The 19,968-nt window shown below is 39.4% G+C and overlaps 1 protein-coding gene across 1 annotated transcript in view; it reads right to left on the bottom strand.

Annotated features, from left to right (window-relative positions):
* Positions 1 to 19,968, bottom strand: part of LOC122797775 — a 349,627-nt gene that overhangs the window by 144,426 nt on the left and 185,233 nt on the right. Inside the window, exon 5 of the mRNA XM_044066297.1 lies at positions 3,102 to 4,302. Within this exon, the coding sequence (XP_043922232.1) occupies positions 3,102 to 4,302 (1,201 nt within the window). The remainder of the gene's footprint in view (positions 1 to 3,101; positions 4,303 to 19,968) is intronic.

Genomic DNA, 19,968 nt, shown 5'->3' with positions numbered 1-19,968 from the left:
ATGAAGGTTTGTTATGTGGTTTACCTTTACGTCTAATCTTGGAATGTGTTTTCTTTTTAGATATAGATTTAACACATAGTATCCCCCATGGGTTACTATAAATAATGTAGACAAAGCTGAACAAACTAGTTCCCTCAACAAACACTGCTACTTAATATCCCTAGCCTCTTCCAACACATTATTTATACAATTATGGTATTGCATTTAAGGTACAGCATGTATTGTTTTTGTCTTGTGACTAATTATTTCTAATATTATTTTTAAAACAGCATATTAATATACATTCCTCAGTAAATTATAGCAATATATGTACCATAGTAATATTGTTAAACAATCAATCTTGTCATTTTTACATTTTTCTTTCATTTGACTTCTTTTTCCTCCCCTTTATTTATTCAGATTTTGGCCTTCTTTGGTGCCCGTAATGTTTTTCCACATCAGTCTGTGTGGGTTATAAAATAGATACTTGGCACCTATTTATCAGAGGTAGGAAGTATAGAGAGACAGAAAAAAAAAACAGCTTAGCCAAGCAGTCCTTCTGCTATAGTTAACATATTAAGGCTATATTTAACATTACCCCAAGATTGTTAGGTTATTTTACTATTTTCCTGAGATTACTTATCTCCAGGATCATTTAACACATTTCTAGTATTTACATAAAACATTTAACCATTTTTTTCAATCTTTTCCCAATATTAATCTAGGAGCTAGCCTGTTTCTGACAGTTTATTTCTTGCCTATAATTTAAGGCTGGATTTTCATTCACCTACACAGTACTGGGTGTGCTGTTTTAGTGAATGGTTCAGTTCAACAGTACCTTATTTCTTCAAGGTTTTACTTGCAGGTTGGTTGACATCTATGGTGCAGCTTTCTTCTTTCAGCTGGTGCAGATCAATTTTCTTTTTTTCAGGCAGTAAAATCTTTTGGAGCTTGCTGAAATCCATTTTGTCTGACTGTTCTTAATGGACCCCTCAAAATTGTAGGGGGACTGATTTTGCAGACCAATGTCCCAGGAGGAGGTTCCTTCCTACATTCGTGCATCAGAAACGGCAGTTGATATTTGGTTCCTACCCAGGCTGTACTTCATTTTCCTCTGTTTCTCATGGCTCACATCATTGATTTAAGGGCCTAGACAGCAAGAGGAAGCTTTCTGAGTTGGATCCCAGCTAGAGTGCTCGTGAATGGGGTTGTTTTTTCACCCAATGGTCCTTTATCGTTTCTTGTGGATTTATTTCACTTCTGAAGGTGGAACTTGCTTGAAAATGGCCAGGAATGTCTCTTTTGCCTCTTTGAGGTTAGCGACCAAGTATTTAACCTCTTTGATGTAGAAGATTAACTGATTTGGATATTTCATCTGGAATTTGATTTTTTTTTTCTATTAGGAACCTGCAGTATGGAGATAGTAGTTGTCTTGCTTGTCTTATTTGTATTTGGAGGTCTTGAGCAAAGGGGATTTTATTATTATTCCAGGTGAGTGTGCCTTTTTTTCTTTGCTGCCAGTATGATTTTATTTACATCTCGGTAGTTTAATATTTTAATATAGACAGGTCTTGGTTTCAGTGGTGTTTGCATTTCCCTCAGGGCTCTGTGGGCTCTTTCTATTGTTATTTGCTGCATTTCTTCAGGTTCCTCTAGCAGGGAATTTATTATTTGCTTGATTGTTGGTATTAGATTGTTATGAATTACAGTTTCAGGTATTTCTCTGATGATGATATTGTTCCTTCGAGATCTTGCTTCCAGGTCTGTTATTTTTGCTTATACGTTTTGTATTTCTTTGTCATGGGCATTAGTTCTTTGAGAAATAATCTATTTTTATTTCATTTTCTATTATTTTGGACTCAGATTTTTCCATTCTGGATATTATTTGGCTGAATGAGTCACCAAAGGTTTGAAATTGTAATGATAAGTCCTTTATTGCTTGCTAGTTAGGTAATAAGGCATATTTTATGTCTTCCAGATTAGCTGGCTGGTCTGTCTTGGATTTATTTGTAGTTTTAGAGTTGTCAGTTTGTTTAGTTGTCTTTTGTCTTTTTAAAGTATCTTTCTCAGGTGAGGCTAGTACTGAGAATTTGGTCTTAGTTGTTGTTTCCATATTATTTTCTTCTTTTGACATCTTGCTGTATAGTGTTTTACCAATCTTGCAGTCAGATGCAGGGCCTTAGTAGCACATGGCTTAAGCTGTTATTCAGAAATCTTAGTTAATCCTGCTGTTTCTGAGCTGAATCTGTTGCTTTTTCTTCCTCTTTTGTTTGCTGGATGATATTAGCAGTAAATATCTACAGTTATTTCTGTATTATTAATTCTGCGTTACCTTCTTGGTTTGTTTTAATCCAGGGTATATCAGAGACCTAGGTGATAGCAGTGCTCACAGAACAGCGGCCATTTTGAACTCCCTTATTTCATTTTTTCTGATTCTTTCTTTCTTGTGAAAGTCTTCAGTTTCTTAGACTTTCAAAATGCTACTTATTTTCTTTAACATTTAATGTCACATTTTGAAACAACCAAAGTACTTTTTGTTTTGCTTATTTATTTCTTCTGTAAGAAAGGCAAGATTGCTGAAATGTCAAATTTAATGTTAAAAATCAAAGGACTTGGAAAATAAGACTTCTCTCCAGTCAAATTTCAATGATATGCATTTGTAAATACAGTCAACTGCTTTAAATTACTTTATGTGTCTTGAATTAACTATTCAAATAGTTGTTTTTTGTTGTTAGCACACTGTTATTGATTTATGAGACTGTCTACTCTAGTTTTATTATGATAACAATCTAACAATATAGCGTAGATGGTATAACTCTACCTCCGGAAGTACAGGTTCCCAATCTTTTGATCTCTCATTGAATATTGTGAGACAGAGAATGTAGTAAAATTAGAAGAAAAAATACATGTGTTACCTTTTTATGAAATACATATGTGCTTATTAAGCCATACAAAGTAATTGAAAAATCTTAATAAAAATATCAATTCATGTAACATTAACTGCCAGTTTATTAATGACACATCTTGTGTGGTATTATTAAACAGTAATATGAATCTTATTCAGTATTTACTGATTATTTAACAATGAAACCTAGTCAGTATTTACAGATTGTTTTACTTACTTGTAACCAACGACACTCTTCCTTACTAAATACCAGTACATTGGATCATCATTTTCAATGGTACAGGTTGGGTGAGTGTCTCCATCATCCCAGGAAAGTATCCCTCTGCAGAATTCATAACTTTTATGACAGCCCCAGAGGCTTGCTATTGTGAATAACCGATTTCCACGTGGAATGAGTAACCAGTCATTTGGGTCATTCTTCTCCACAGTAACAACAGGATGAGGTGATTCAGTGTCGAAGCTGAGATAATCATGATAATAGCTTCCTGGAAGCAGGTTCCTTATTGAATAAACCCCATACATGGAGCGGTCTGGTGCCTCAAGCTTTAGTATTTTCATCATATATCCATCAGTAATGGGGTAGCGGTATGGATCAAAATAGGAGACAGTATTCACATATTTAAGTTTATGGCTGTACAGGAATCTTAACATTGTCCTGCTTGTACTGCTCAGTGAGTTGCGGACACCTAAGACACCAGCCCGGATAGCAGATTGGGAGTCGGGGATAAGTGCAGCAAGTTGTAGAAGAATCATGTTTTTCAGGGTGGCCAGCTTAGCATACAGCTCGATGTATCTCATACACTTTTCTCCCTCTTTAGGAGAATCTTTTCTGATTACATCTCGAATAGATGAAGCTAATTTTCCCATAAAAGTTAACCCGTGATAAACAGGAACATGAGCTGACAGCGAGCTCACCGCATTATCAGGCACCTGGCCATCTACTGCAGATGCCACTCCATCCAGGAAAGCTTTGCTATGCTGGAATGCTTCAATGCATCCCTCAGCTTCATTTTTCAGGGTCTGGTCATAGAATTTAGCTAAGGCCTTTTCTATCTGTTCTCTGACAACATCACCTATAGGCTTCTCTGCTTCAGGTGCCTGGCCAAAAAGGCCTAAAATTCCAGAAATAAAAGACAGTCCCATTGATATCACAGCACCTGCTGGCTCAACAAATGCTGCCATACTGCTGACAATATCTAAAGTGGCCTGCACAGCTCCAATAGGATTACTCTCAGCATTTACAAACTTATCAAGAGACGACACTGTGGTAGAAAGCACGTTATTTATATTGTCCTTGGTATCGCTACTTGCACTGTCATATGCCTTTACCAGGTTATTGATTCCTGCTTTGGCCTTACTTGCTGTTCCTTTAAATGATTCAAGTTTTTGTTGTAGAATTTTGCTTGTTTCAGAAATTGCTATAAAAAAGTAATGAAACACATAAAAGTTTATTATACTTCCAGACTGTTTATAGTGACGCCTCTGCTTGCAATAAAGAAATATATATTTTTCTAAAATGTTATTTTAATGCAATCACAAACAATGAGATTTTGGAAGGAGGACAGAATTTGATGTTCAACTTATTTTTCCCTGTTTCTTTACTAGTTAAATAATCTGCCTTTTCCTGTTAGCTAACAGCCTTCTTCCAAGTTTCCTTACTACTCACATACTAACATTCAAATGTTTTTTATGGATATATTATTTGGCTCTCTTCAGATTGCAGCTCCCAGACTACATTCAATAAGGCTACAATTTAATGCATCAAAAACTGTCTTTTGTTAGAAACTAGCAAAGAAACAAGGAATCAAACAAGCAAACAAAACATTTCATTAATCATATTAGACAATTTACAATGTATCTGCAAATTCAGTTTCCGAAATAGCATTAGTAGTGGAGAGTTTAGCACATCAACGTACTTGGAATATATAAATATAAACTACCTTTTTGTCTTTTCCTAGAGTAATGCATATTCAAGTCCTTTACATTATCTTTTTTTCAACTGCTGTGCAGATCTTTTTCTTTTTTCTTACTATTCCTTAGGATGGATTGACTGCATAGTTATGGGTATGAATTTTTACATAATTCAAAGAAATTACAAGATAAAATCACATGCCATTTTCATGGAAATGTGAATTCTTGTGTGTCTGCTTCCTGTTGCCTGCAAATATCACTTCTCAGTGTACATCCATGTACTATGTTGCATCTAATGTTTGTAACTGGCTTACCCTGCTCTTACTCCTAAGCCCAAACTCAAGTAACCCGTTCCCCTTACTGACCACCCTCACTTTTTCCATCTTGTCTTTGCTCTTCTGGTTTCTAATGACATCCATCATAATCCTGGTCCCTCTCCTGTCTGCACTCCACCTCTATCTTCATTTGCTGTCCCCCCAAAAACATCCTCAAATATCTCCAGCCTCAAACATCTCTCTATCTCTGCAATGAGCATCCAAAGCCTAAACAACAAAGCGTCTGAACTTCACGCATGGTTGGCCCAACACAAACCTCACATCCTGGCCCTATCGTAAACCTGGCTAAAACCTCATATCAATTCCTCTGAATTTCTCCCACCTCAATAAAATATGTAGAGGTCTGATAGGACACCCAAAAAAGGCGGGTGGGTAGTTATCTTCTACTCTGTCTCACTGACACTAATACCTATAGACATTACCCTGCCTTGTTTCTCCCTTGCTGAAATGAAACAAAGGCGTATGTCTCTTTCTTCACATGGTTATGGTGTTACACATCTCTGGCATCAAAGAAATTAAAATTCACAAATATATACACTCAGCTAATCCATAGTCCCACCAGGGGCTCCAATATCCTAGACTTGGTCATTACCAACACGGGAAATCAATGCTCCACACCTATGGTCACCTCCTCGTTGGTCAGGTCAGACCATAAGCTAATCATCCTTAACATCCACATCCCACCCCCACACCCCCAGTAAGGAAACCTCCATAAAAAAAACTTCTCCAAAGCCAACTTCATGCTACTCAAGTCAGAAGTTACAAACTTCATGACACCCATGCAGACAGGAACTGAAAGTTTGACTGCTGAGTCCTACACTAAGACACTGTATGAGCAAATCCACTCATGCATGAATCGTGCCATCCCAAATAGTACCAAGATGCTCTCCTCCAAAAAAAGGAAGCCAATCTGGTGGTTCACTGCCATAAACAAACTTTACAACAAAAGGAAGAAACTGTTGCAGAAAAGAGGAAAATCCCAGGATGCAAAAAGCTCCCTTACCAGCCTCAGTAAGAAGCTGAGATCCCTCATAAAATCCTCCAAAGCTAGTTATGAAAATAAAATTGCCAAAGATTCCAAAGACAACCACAAGGCATTCTGTAACTATGTCAATAATCTAAATGGCAATGCTCATATCTGCTCTGAGCTACAACAGAATGGCATTAAATATACTGATCCCAAGGATATTGCCAATATCCTTGCAGATTGATTCAGTGCCAACTTCACCCCCCTCTCACCCCCTAAATGGCCCATCTCAATACCGGAAGATTGCTAAATTCTGTCAATAATGGCTACACAGGTAAAAAACACACTCTCCAAAGCTAAGAATACAGCATCCATGGGACCAGACGACATCCTGGGCTGTGTACTACATGAACTACAAAATGAATTGTCTCTCACCTAAGTGTCATGTTTAATCATACCCTCACCTCAGGCTTCATGCCCACTGAGTGGTGCACAGCCACACTCCACAAGGGGGGATCCACCTTGGATCCTGGGAACTACCACCCCGTCAGTCTGAATAGCCTGATCTGCAAGGCCATGGAACTTATTATCATGGAACTTGTAAACAAAGACATTGGCAACCTTCAAACACTGGATCCCACCCAGTTTGGGTTCGTGAAGGGCCAATCTTGTCTCCTGAACCTGACTGACTTCTTTGAATCAGTCTCCTGAGCTGTGGCCGAGGGTAAGGCAGTCCACACAGCCTATCTGGACCTCGCCAAGACCTTTGACACCATCCCCTACTCTGGAATCATAGATAAACTTACTAAGCTGGGCTTTAATCCCTACGTCACTTGATGGGTTGCCAACTGGCTTACTGACAGAACCCACACTGTAAAAGTAGTTGACTCCAAATCCAGCTCCAGACAAGTGACAAGTGGAGTACCTCAGGGTTCAGTCCTGGGACCTCTCTTGTTTGGCATCTACTTCTCTGAAATATAAGCCAACACTAAGGGACTCTGGCTAACAAAGTTCACAGATGACTGTAAACTGGGAGCCATTACTAAATCCCCAAATGATGTGGATACTCTACAAAAGGGCCTTACAGAAACAGATGCTTGGTGCCAGAGCCATGGGCTCAAGCTCAATGCCAAGAAATGTATAGTTATCCCCTTTGGGAAAAAACATGTACCCGTGAATTACCACATAGGTGGCAGTACACTAAACACCAAAAGTGTGATAAGAGACTTAGGGACACTGGTGGACAGTGGTCTCACCTTCAATAACCACATCGCCACAACAGTCAGGAAATCCTTCTATGTGGCACACCTCATCACTAAGGGCTTTTCATCCAGAAAAAAGGAGGTCATTGTCCCACTGTACTCATTCCGCATTAGACCCATTATAGAATACAATGCCCCATTTGGTATGTACCTCTCACGACATCTGCAACAACTGGAAAGGCCACAGAAATACGTCTCTAAAAAAATCACAGACCGAAAGCAGATGCCCTATCCTGACCACCTTAAAAAACTCCAGCTATACTCTGTCACATATTGTCTACTCCGAGGTGATCTCTGCTTAACATACAAGGCCATGTCAAACCCAGAGCTGTTGAATATGCTATACTTAAAGAAATCCCAATCCCTCAGAGCCACATGCTCCAGGGATCTAAACCTTGTCATCACAATAAACAAAACATGCTGGAGGGATAGGTTCCTGACCCAGAGACTCCCCAGGCTCTGGAATAGACTGCCCATACATGTCAAGCAGAGTACCTCATTGGCCCTCTTCAAAAGGAACCTTGATGATTGGATGGGAAAAAGGAAATTCACCCTGGGGATCACATCAGTCACCCTGCTAGACAGGGGTCCAGGGAAGTAAATAGTGTGGGAAGAAATAGCCAGAGAATTGCTATGGCTAGGCTTGTATAGGCCCTAGGGCCGATAGCCTAGTACCAAACTATGTACCTATGAACCAAACATACATACATACACAATCATAGGATCATAGGAAGTTACTAAGCTATTTGCCCTGAGGCTCTTACAAGCCTAGCCAAGAATTTAGCCCTTGTTCCAACAAGTCAGCAGCCTATGCCACTGTCGAGCAGGGATATAGGTGGAATCCCATGGGTGTATTTTCTGTTCCCGATCCAGTTATCGAGGTTGCACCTAAAAAGGTTTAATGAGGTATTCTGTTTTACATGGAGAGGGAGTATTTCACTAATGCTCTTATTTGCTTGTTCAGGCTAAGGAGAGATTGCTTCCAATTAGACACCTGCTCCCTCTTGGCCCTGGACAGCAATTTTTTCCTTTTATTATAGAGATTATTTATTGTAGATGTCCACCAGACAGATCTTTCATGAGGAGGATGATTCCATCCTGCCTGGTATTCCTGATTCCATGTAGCTATATAAATGCTCATATAGTACTTTTGTGTAAGTCTCGACATACGTATGGGTTTCTGCAGAGGGGGAGGGGCTGTGAAGCTATTTATACCTTCCCTCAGGAGGTTGTAAGCTTTGGATAATTTTTTTTGTTTGACCCTAGTTGGGAGGGGTGGGCAGGGCAAATGGTGACTTTGAAAATGACTGCTTTGTGGTTGGGTCTTACCAGGGATGATGACACTGTAGGGATGCTGCAGTGGTTACTCATGTTGTTTAATACAAAGTCCAAGATAATCAGTAAAAGTTGGTTTTAAGAAGGTTTAGAAACTATGCACTGTTACTCAGGATTATGGACCCTCACCATCTACACTAAAATGGGCTTCATGTTGATCAACCACAAAGTAGATTTACAGGTCCTGACTTTCCAGGCTCTTTTTCTGTTGATAATACAGAGGAAGTTAGAGATGAGAAAAACTTACGGAATGGAAACTATTTTGAAATGTGATAAAAGACATGGTAAACACTTGCCAAGTTTTGTTTTTGTGGCTGGTCATAGGCAGATATTAGGATATGCTGACCAGACAAAATCATGGGGACTTTCCTCATTTAATTAATAATTGTGACAACATACAATGTAACCACCGTGGGGAGAAAGGACACACAGCAAAAAGGTGTGTGCCTGAATACAGTTTTTGTAACAAAGGGAGACTTTTGGCTAAATTGTTAAGAGTAAACAATACAAAATGAAAAAGAAGAGGAAAGGGAAGAAGACATACAAAATGTAAAAGGAGAGGCAAAACGATCACAATAGCAAATTATGAACAGTATACTACAGCATTTGGAAAATAGGTATTAGAGTAAAAAGAAGGAAAATAAGAGAAAATGGAAAGTAAAAAAACAGAATGAATTAAGGAAGAATTTATAAAAGAAATTACCACTTATGAATTGGGTAACATACTTAGGAAAGTAAACATTAAATCAGTATCAGGGCCCGATGGTATAAGATATAGAATGTACAAGAAATGAATGGACTGGCAAAGAGAGATTTTGTAAATGTACTTAATGAATGGTTAAAGGAATGATCCATTGATGGATATGTTGTAGGATACTAGCTTGCATTTAGAAGAAAGATGAGAAGAATTAAATAAAAAATGGAAACCTATCACATTAAATAATACATATTATAATTTTTTAAAAGAATAATATTGGGAAGAATTGAAGGAAGGAGGAAAGATATGGAAGAAAGTATACATGGTATAAAAGGGAAGGGATGTCAAGAATTGTTGCCGATTGCAAGAGAAATGAGAAATTGTGGATGATATTATAAGTAAAGGGGAAGATGTGAAACATATGGCAAGTGATATTATTACTGAATTTGATGCAGGAGAACATGCACTGTGGGATGTTATCAAAAATTATAGAACAGGTAATGGAATTAGGATAGTGTATATGTCTGCATATCAAAATAATAGAGCAAGAATGTTAGTGAATGGGTAAAGAGATATGCATAAAGTGTGGTATAAGACAAGGATGTCCCTTGAGTGGAATACTATTTGCATTTGTAATGAATGCGATAATTACTGAAGCAGCTAACATAATGAAAGATGCTAGATATGTAATGCAAAAGGAGGTGGTAATTTCATTAGTTCTGAGACACACAGATGATATAGATATAGCTGCTAAGAACAAAATAAGGACAAGGGAAGTGTTGATTTGACTGAATGGATGTTTAATGGAAATTGGACTGATCACAAATAAAGACAAAAGGAAGGGTTTGAGTGATGTGGTGAAAAGTGGGGGTGTGAATTTTAAAGGAATGAAGTGTCTTTATTAGGAAATAATTTGGGAAAATGATGTAGTTATGCGATGGGATGGATTGATAAAAGAAATGAATGAAATATCTCTTCTGTGGAGGTCTTATAGATTACTATTCAGGAAGTAAAGGTTTATCTGGTGAATTTACTGTTAATAGGGAAAACAGCGCATGTGTCAAATGTTTATGTGATTCCAGAAAAATATGAATATGAAATTGTGCAAATGTTTTCCTTTCATAAGGGGTTTAAGAATAAACCCAATGAAAAGAGGTATGTTGTATATGAGTGGAGAAGAACTGTGATTGGGGTTACTAAATCCAGTTGTTTAATCTGCTTCATATAGTATTAAATGCTTGTATATATTATGCATCTGTTAAAGTGGGTAAAGGAATAGAATGAGAATTTAATAGTGAGAATCTTTAAACATAAGTACCAACAATTCTGGGAGCTGATGAGAATCAAAAAAGAAAAGATAATATGTTATTGAAGAAATTAAAAATTATCAATAAAAAAATACTAACATGGAAAATAAAAACTGATGATTCAGAAAAGATAAAAGGATGTGGTATAATAATGTGATGAAACAATATTATTATGTAAAACCATCACATATTTTGCCACATGAAGTGATTAAAGCCATTAAAGTGGGGGAAAGGTAGTGTACCAAGATCACAGAGTGCCAAAAGCTCCTGTCCAGACTGATAATAAATATGCTACCAGTAAAGGAGAATGTACCAATGATAAAGAAAGCTGAAAAAAGTCTTTTATTTTGTGGGGAAGAAGAGACAACAGAGCACATTTTTTAAATGAAAAAGAATGATAAAACTGGAAAAGGTTGCGTGGGGATTTTTTTTGAAATATTAATGACATCAACAACACAGATGTGAGTATGCTTATGTATAAATATTATAAGAATAAGAAGATAGAATTTGAGAGAAGGGTAGAGAATTTATTTTATGCAATAATGGTTATTTGGCATGAATGACTGAATAACATTTTGTTTAATGGGAAATGGATTTTGGCAGATATATTGCAAAAATTAGATTATGGTTGTGGCAGAAGTAGTGGGACATCATTTATGGAAGAAAAAAATGAGGATGTTATAAGAAAAATTATAAATAGTAAACCAATTGAAATGGGTACAGATGTACCTGTAAATATATACATGCTGTAAATAGTGTTTCTATGTTGTGTTAAATAAAGGACCACTACTCCTTTTAATAAGGGCTCTGGGATCTATTACATCCACCTGAGCTACCATCCAGTCAAGCAGATAAGACCTCAGCTTAATAGCTCATCTGAAAGAGGACACACTCAGGAGTGTGTCACCCCTCACCCCACTCCCAAATGCTGCACTTCAGTGACAGCACTCTACTATCCTGGAATGGGGTAGATCAAGAGCCTTCTGGTCTTCCAGCACAAAAGGTGAATATGCTAACTGTAGCACCACTGACATTGCATCACTGTTGCATCACTCTATGTCCCTTAGTTCTAGTCCTTTTGTGCAACATGAATATAGACTGATTTATGAAAATGTGACTGAAAATGTGAATGCCATGGGAGAAATTTTAGAATACTACTCTTATGAAATTTTAACTTGTATTTGCTATTGGGACCCTGTACGAATTATGCAGAAAGCCTCACCATTGCACTCCATTTTATTAGTATTCTAACTTCAGGTCACATCTGTAATACTGGTGTTGCAGTACGTGTGTAACTTTATAAATCATTAATTTCTGTATTAGAAGTTTTTTTCATAAGGCTCCCCTGAAAATGGGTGGCAGCACAACCATCATCCTGGTTATTGAAACAATTAATATAAATAATCATTTGTTAATAAATAAAAAATACAGAACCTAACAAAAAGGTAAGGTTTAGTTCAGATTTTAAATGATCATATAGTCTTCTTCACACAGGCTGTGTCTCACTACCATACAAATGCCATGTAATATCATCCACGTATTATATTTAGCAATTATTCCACCCATCTCTCTCAAACCTTTCTGAATTTTTATGTCTAGTACCACAGAAAGCATGGGTAAATGGGGCACTGACCTCACATAACAACTTATAAGGATAATGAGTGAACTACATATATAAAAACAATCACGGTTTAGCAGTATACAAGCTGTCAAGTTGTCATGAATTATGAACATTGTGCAAACTAACTGTCAACCTGTTCTGTTACTTTTAAAGGTAGACAACATCTATCTTAATAAAGAGTTGATAGTTTATGGACTGTCTATAAACAACCATTTTTCAGGAAACATGTTACGAATGCACTACTGATTACTACATTAAAATATAGAGAGTTCATAAGTTGTTATTAAGTGATTGTGACTACAATTGCTTACAGACACTATTGGGGGGGTCATCAAATGGGAATGTTACCCAGGGAAATAAGGTCCTTTGCTGTACCTTAGCTTAGGATGACTTCATTTGTGCACTGATTTGCCATTGTTTTGCATTAGAATTTTTTCAAGAACCTGCCTTTTAAGAGTAGAATGCCATCTGCCATTCACATGCGGTAGGATGCCATCTGCCATTGGCATACAGTAGGATGCCATGTGCCATTGACATGCAGTAGGATACCATATGCCATTGACATGCAGTAGGATGCCATCTGCCATTGACATGTAGTAGGATGTCATCTGCCATTGACATGCAGTAAAATACTATCTGACATTGACATACAGTAGGATACCATCTGCCAATGACATGCAGTAGGATGCCATCAGCCATTGACATGCAGTAGGATGCCATCAGTCATTGACATACAGTAGGATACCATATGCCTTTGACATACAGTAGGATGCCAGTTGCCATTGACATGCGGTAGAATACATCTGCCATTGACATACAGTAGGATGCCATCTGCCATTGATATGCAGTAGGATACCATCTGCCATTGACATGCAGTAGGATGCCATCTGCCATTGACATGCAGTAGGATAACACCTGCCACTGACATGCAATTGAATGCCATCTGCCACTGACATGCAGTAGGATGCCATTGAAATGTAGTACGATGCCATCTGTCATTGACATGCAGTAGGATACCATCTGTCATTGAGATGCAGTAGGATGCCATCTGCCATTGACATGCAGTAGGATGTCATCTGCCACTGACATGCAGTAGGATTCCATCTGCCATTGGCATGCAGTAGGATACCAGCTGCCATTGACATGGAGTAGGATGCCATATGCCATTGACATACAGTAGTGTATAATCTGCCACTGACATGCAGTAGGATGCCATCTACCATTAACATGCAGTAAGATACCATCTGCCATTGACATGCAGTAGGATACCAGCTGCCATTGATATGCAGTAGGATATCAGCTGCCATTGACATGCAGTAGGGTACCATCTGTAATTCACATGCAGTATAGCACCATTTGCCATTGACATGCAGTAGGATACCATCTGCCATTGACATGCAGTAGGATGCCACTGCCATTGACATGCAGTAGAATGCCATCTGCCATTGACATACAGTAGGATGCCATGTGCCATTGGCATGCAGTAGGATACCATCTGCCATTGTCATGCAGTAGGATGCCATCTGCCATTGACATGCAGTAGGATAACACCTGCCACTGACATGCAATTGAATGCCATCTGCCACTGACATGCAGTAGGAGGCCATTGAAATGTAGTACGATGCCATCTGTCATTGACATGCAGTAGGATACCATCTGTCATTGAGATGCAGTAGGATGCCATCTGCCATTGACATGCAGTAGAATGTCATCTGCCACTGACATGCAGTAGGATTCCATCTGCCATTGGCATGCAGTAGGATACCAGCTGCCATTGACATGGAGTAGGATGCCATATGCCATTGACATACAGTAGTGTATAATCTGCCACTGACATGCAGTAGGATACCATCTACCATTAACATGCAGTAAGATACCATCTGCCATTGACATGTAGTAGGATACCAGCTGCCATTGATATGCAGTAGGATATCAGCTGCCATTGACATGCAGTAGGGTACCATCTGTAATTCACATGCAGTATAGCACCATTTGCCATTGACATGCAGTAGGATACCATCTGCCATTGACATGCATTAGGATGCCACTGCCATTGACATGCAGTAGAATGCCATCTGCCATTGACAGGCAGTAGGATACATCTGCCATTGACATGCAGTAGGATATCATTTGCCATTGACATGCAGTAGGATACATCTGCCATTGGCATGCAGTAGGATGCCATCTGCCATTGACATGCAGTAGGAAACATCTGCCATTGGCATGCAGTAGGATGCCATCTGCCAGTGACATGCAGTAGGATTTATTTGCCATTGACATGCAGTAGGATACTATCTGCTGTTGATATGCAGCAGAATGTCTTCTGACATTGCCATGCAGTAGGATGACACAGGCCGCTGACATGCAGTAGACTGCCATCTGCCACTGACATGCAGTAAGATGCCATCTGCGTTTGAAATACAGTAGGATGCCATCTGTCATTGACATGCAGTAGGATACCATATGCCATTGACATGCAGTAGGATGCCATCTGTCATTGAAATGCAGTAGGATGCCATCTGTCATTGACATGCAGTAGTATACTATCTGCCATTGGCATGCAGTAGGATACCAGCTGCGATTGACATGGAGTAGGATGCCATATGCCATTGACATACAGTAGCATATAATCTGCCACTGACATGCAGTAGGATGCCATCTGCCATTGACATGCACTAAGATACCATCTGCCATTGACATGCAGTAGGATACCAGCTGCCATTGATATGCAGTAGGATATCAGCTGCCATTAGGTTCATAGGTTCATAGGTTCATACTAGCCTATCTGCCCTAGGGCATTTATAAGCCTATCCAGAGTGTGTTTGGCTTTCACCACCCATTTTAAATTAATTTTGCTATGCCCTTTTTCGAGGCTAGTACACTGTGCCTCTGTCTAACAGTGACACAGAAGTGATACCCAGGGGTAAACCTATGATCTCCCATCCACTCATCAGGATTCCTCTTGAAGAGAGTCAATGAGGGACTCTGCCTAACCTGGACTGGGATTTTGTTCCAGAGTGAAGGGAGCATCTGTGTTATGAATCTGTCCCTCCAGCATGTCCTATTTATTTCAGTGTTGAGGTTCAAGTCTCTCGAGCACATGGCTCGATGGGATTTGGATTTTCTGAGGTGCAGCATGTCCATTAATTCCAGGTTGGACATGGCTTTATACGTCAGGCACAGATCGCCTCTGAGCAGGCGGTATGCCACTGAGCAGAGCTGGAGTTTCTTTAACCGGGCAGCATAGGGCATCTGTTTGAGCCCTTTGATCCTCTTGGTGAGGTACTTTTGGGGTCTTTCCAGTTGCTGCAGGTGTCTAGTAAGGTACATCCCAAAAGGGGCATTGTACTCAATTATGGGCCTGATGAGGGATGAGTAAAGAGGCACGATGACCTCCCCTGATATAGATGTGAATCCCTTCATGATTAGGTGGGCTATATAAAATGTTTTTCTAACCACTTTGGCCACGTGGTTGTCAAATGAGAGATTGCTATCAACTTGGGTCCCCAGGTCCCTAATTACTTCTTCTGTACTTAATGGATTACCACCTATGTGGTAATTTGTGGGCACTTTGTTTTTGCCAAAGGGGATGACTATACACTTTTTAGCATTTAGCTTGAGGCCATGGCTCTGGCACCAGTTGTCTGTTTCTATGAGGCCCTTTTGGAGGATGCTTGTGTCGGCTGGAGAGTCTATTATGGCACCCAGTTTGCAGTCATCTGCGAACTTGGTCAGCAACAGTCCTTCCGTGTTGGCCTGTACCTCCGAGAAATATATACTGAACAAGAGAGATCCCAGGACTGAGCCTTGTGGGATGCCACTTGTAACTGGTTTGGAGTCTGACATGGCTCCAGCAATTCTAACCATGTGTGTTCTGTCCTTGAGCCAGTTTGCAACCCATCTAGTGACATAGGGGTTTATATTTAAGCTGGTGAGCTTAATATAATGCCCGAGTGGGGTATTGTATCGAAGGCTTTTGCAAGGTCCAAGTAGGCTGTGTGGACCACCTTCCCCTCGTCAGTGGCCTTGGTGACTGTTTCAAAGAAATTGACCAGGTTTAAGAGGCAGGATCTGCACTTAACAAAGCCGAACTGGGTAGGATCCAGTGTCTGTAAGTCCCCAATATCTTTATTTATGAGGTCCATGATGATCCTTTCCATAGCTTTGCAGACCAAGCAGTAGGGTACCATCTGTCATTCACATGCAGTATAGTACCATCTGCCATTGACATGCAGTAGGATACCATCTGCCATTGACATGCAGTAGGATGCCACTGCCATTGACATGCAGTAGAATGGCATCTGCCATTGACAGGCAGTAGGCTACATCTGCCATTGACATGCAGTAGGATATCATTTGCCATTGACATGCAATAGGAAACATCTGCCATTGACATGCAGTAGGATGCCATCTGCCATTGACATGCAGTAGGATTTATTTGCCATTGACATGCAGTAGGATACCATCTGCTTTTGATATGCAGCAGAATGTCTTCTGACATTGCCATGCAGTAGGATGCCACCAGCCGCTGACATGCAGTAGACTGCCATCTGCCACTGACATGCAGTAAGATGCCATCTGCCTTTGAAATGCAGTAGGATGCCATCTGTCATTGACATGCAGTAGGATACCATATGCCAATGACATGCAGTAGGATGCCATCTGTCAATGAAATGCAGTAGGATGCCATCTGTCATTGACATGCAGTAGGATACCATCTGCCATTGACATGCAGTAGGATGCCATCTGCTGTTGAAATGCAGTAGGATTCCATCTTCCACTGACATGCAGTAGGATGCCATCTGCCATTGACATGCAGTAGGATACCAACTGCCACTGGCATGGAGTAGGATGCCATACACAATTGACATACAGTAGGGTATCATCTGCCACTGACATGCAATGAGATGCCATCTACCATTGACATGCAGTAAGATGCCATCTGCCATTTACATGCAGTAGGATATCAGCTGCCATTGATATGCATTAGGATACCAGCTGCCATTGATATGTAGTACGGTACCATCTGCCATTCACATGCAGTATAGTACCATATGCCATTTGTCATTGACATGCTCACTTTTTTGTATGGTTTCAGTACTCTTATTTCATCTGTTTTGCAGGTGATGAGTAAAACTGTACACATATCAGCAGTTCTATGTCAAGAACAAGTGAGTTAGAACTTCACATGATTTTGGTCTTAAAGACCCACTCCAAGATTAGATAAGAGTGGATCTCAAAACATTGCTATTCGAGCCTTGTGCAATTAGAGGGCAAAATGAGAAATAGTCCATAGGTTCATAGGTTCATAGGTTTATACTAGGCTATCTGCCCTAAGGCATTTATAAGCCTAGCCCAAATTTTTGTGGCTTACGCCACCCCTTATATGAAAAAATACTGTGCCCATTAGTTTGTTGTGCCTCTGTCCAGCAGTGACACAGAGATGATTCCCGGGATAAACCTACGATCTCCCATCCACAGGTCAAGATTTCTCTTGAACAGAGCCAGAGAGGTGCTCTGCCTCACATGGACCGGGATTTTATTCCACAGCATAGGGAGTCTCTGAGTGATTAAATCTATCCCTCCAGCACGTCCTATTTATATCCGTGCTAAGGTTTAAGTTGCTTGCTCTAGTGGTTTTGGTGGATTTGGATTTTTTGAGGTGGAGCATGTCCATGGCAGCATATGACAGATTTTGGAGTCCCTTTATCCTTTTGGTGAGGAACTTTTGGGGTCTCTCCAATTGCTGCAGATGTCGGGTGAGATACATCCCGAATGGGGCATTGTACTCAATCATTGGTCTGATAAGTGAAGAGTACAGGGGAACAATGACCTCACTAGATCTGGATGTGAATCCCTTCATGATCATAATATCTGTAAATGCTTATAAAAATATTACCCTGGCACACAGCAAATTTGAATTTACTATTTACAAAATGTAGCAAAAACAGCCTTAGTTAAGTAGGCTCCTCAGTTAATGAAAGATGTAAGAAAATCATCAGAGCACACGGCTATTATATTCAGTCACAACTGGCATTTCTATGTCAAGCTAATGTATGTGCTTTACATATGTGTAAAATACATCGAGACGATGACAGTATGTTTTCCACAGATGCTGTGTCACAGACATGTATTTTAAATATTTACTGCACTGAATCTGTGCTTCGGTTTCACGGGATTCAGTTTTGGAACACCTAGCTTATTTCCTAACTCTAGTAAAGACCCATGTCTCTGTGTGAATGCACATGGCTAGACTTTATTTCTCCCATCCTTGCATGCTCACGGGAGACTAAGGCAATTTATCTATCAAAGGTAGGTATACTACGATAGATAAAGGTAAAATAATGAGATAATGCAGAAAAGGTATGGAAGCAGATGGAAAATATACCTGGTTCATTTTGTGTTCGGCATGGGATTAAAGGTGTTTTACTACATGCAGCATAAATATAAGAGTTTGGAAACAGACTATGCTGTGTTGCACTCCCCTCCTCAAGTATGTAAGGGTGAATGACATCGGAAACTCTAGGAAGGTGATAGGACAATCAGAGTAGAGAGTAATGTAGGGTTCATCAGGCTCAGGGAGAGAATGACTAGGGGTGGAAAGGGAAAGTATGAACTTAGACAAAATATAAAGTAAGGCAGGCTAGGCAGGCCTCTTTCTCACAGCATCTGATGGAGTGAACAGAGGTAACCGATATGGACAATTTGCCCACTAGCCAATGTATAGTGGCAGAATCATTTGGTACTGAGGTCTAGCTCCGCCACAATATAAGGCAGTAACTTAGAAGTTTGTTTGGAGATGGTAAGACTTGTAGTATTAGAAATAAAAATAAAATAATTATAGGACTATGGTTGAAAATATGTGCATACGGTTTAAGGTTATATGAAACTGCTGTTTCTCAGTCACTGGTTTGGGCATGTTTAGCTGAGAGATGGAAGAAGATTTAAACAAGAACAGAGAGGTGTGGATCGTTTGTTGAATTGTGGGGTGATTAAGGATCAGCTTTTTTCTGATACCATTTTCAGTGACATCTGATGTCTTCTACAAAGTTTCTTCAGACTGCTGTCAGTGAAGTTGTCAGACTGTCAGAATGTATTCACTTGACTGCTTTCTTTGTAGTTAGTTTTGAGATCACGATAGTATGAGTCTTATCTAGGCCTTGATAGGGCCGTTTTAGAAAACGCATATATGGGGTTTGCACAAGACAGGTGCTGCACAAAAGTAAATGAAATAATGAGTAAAAGGGGATACTTTTTACTGACGTATGTTTATGAAGCAGAGTAAAAACTATAGAGGACATATTAGACTTTGTAGACATTGTATGCAGGTTGATTGTGGGTATGTAAGTATGTCATGTCAGGTTTGCTGCAGCCAGTGATGGAGAGATAAGTCAGTTACAATTATTTACTTTACTTTTTTCTTTTGAACATTTGGATACTTTGCACAGTATACTGGAGGAAATAGGCACACTATCTTCTGGGGTTCATGTTGCAAGTTGTTTTCAGATGAAATAAATGTATATTGGGTTACTTTGTCTCTATTATCCTTCACATTAGCTTTTAAAAATAATGTAGTTAAAATCATGATAAAAATATTTAAATCATACTTCTAAGAGTTGGTAATTTTAATCCTGTGTATATTTGACATT

This window comes from Protopterus annectens, chromosome 3.part1 (assembly GCF_019279795.1).
Source record: "Protopterus annectens isolate FY-2018-M chromosome 3.part1, PAN1.0, whole genome shotgun sequence".
In the NCBI taxonomy this organism is placed as follows: Eukaryota; Metazoa; Chordata; order Ceratodontiformes; family Protopteridae; genus Protopterus; species Protopterus annectens.
This window is presented reverse-complemented; position numbering and strand designations above follow the sequence as displayed.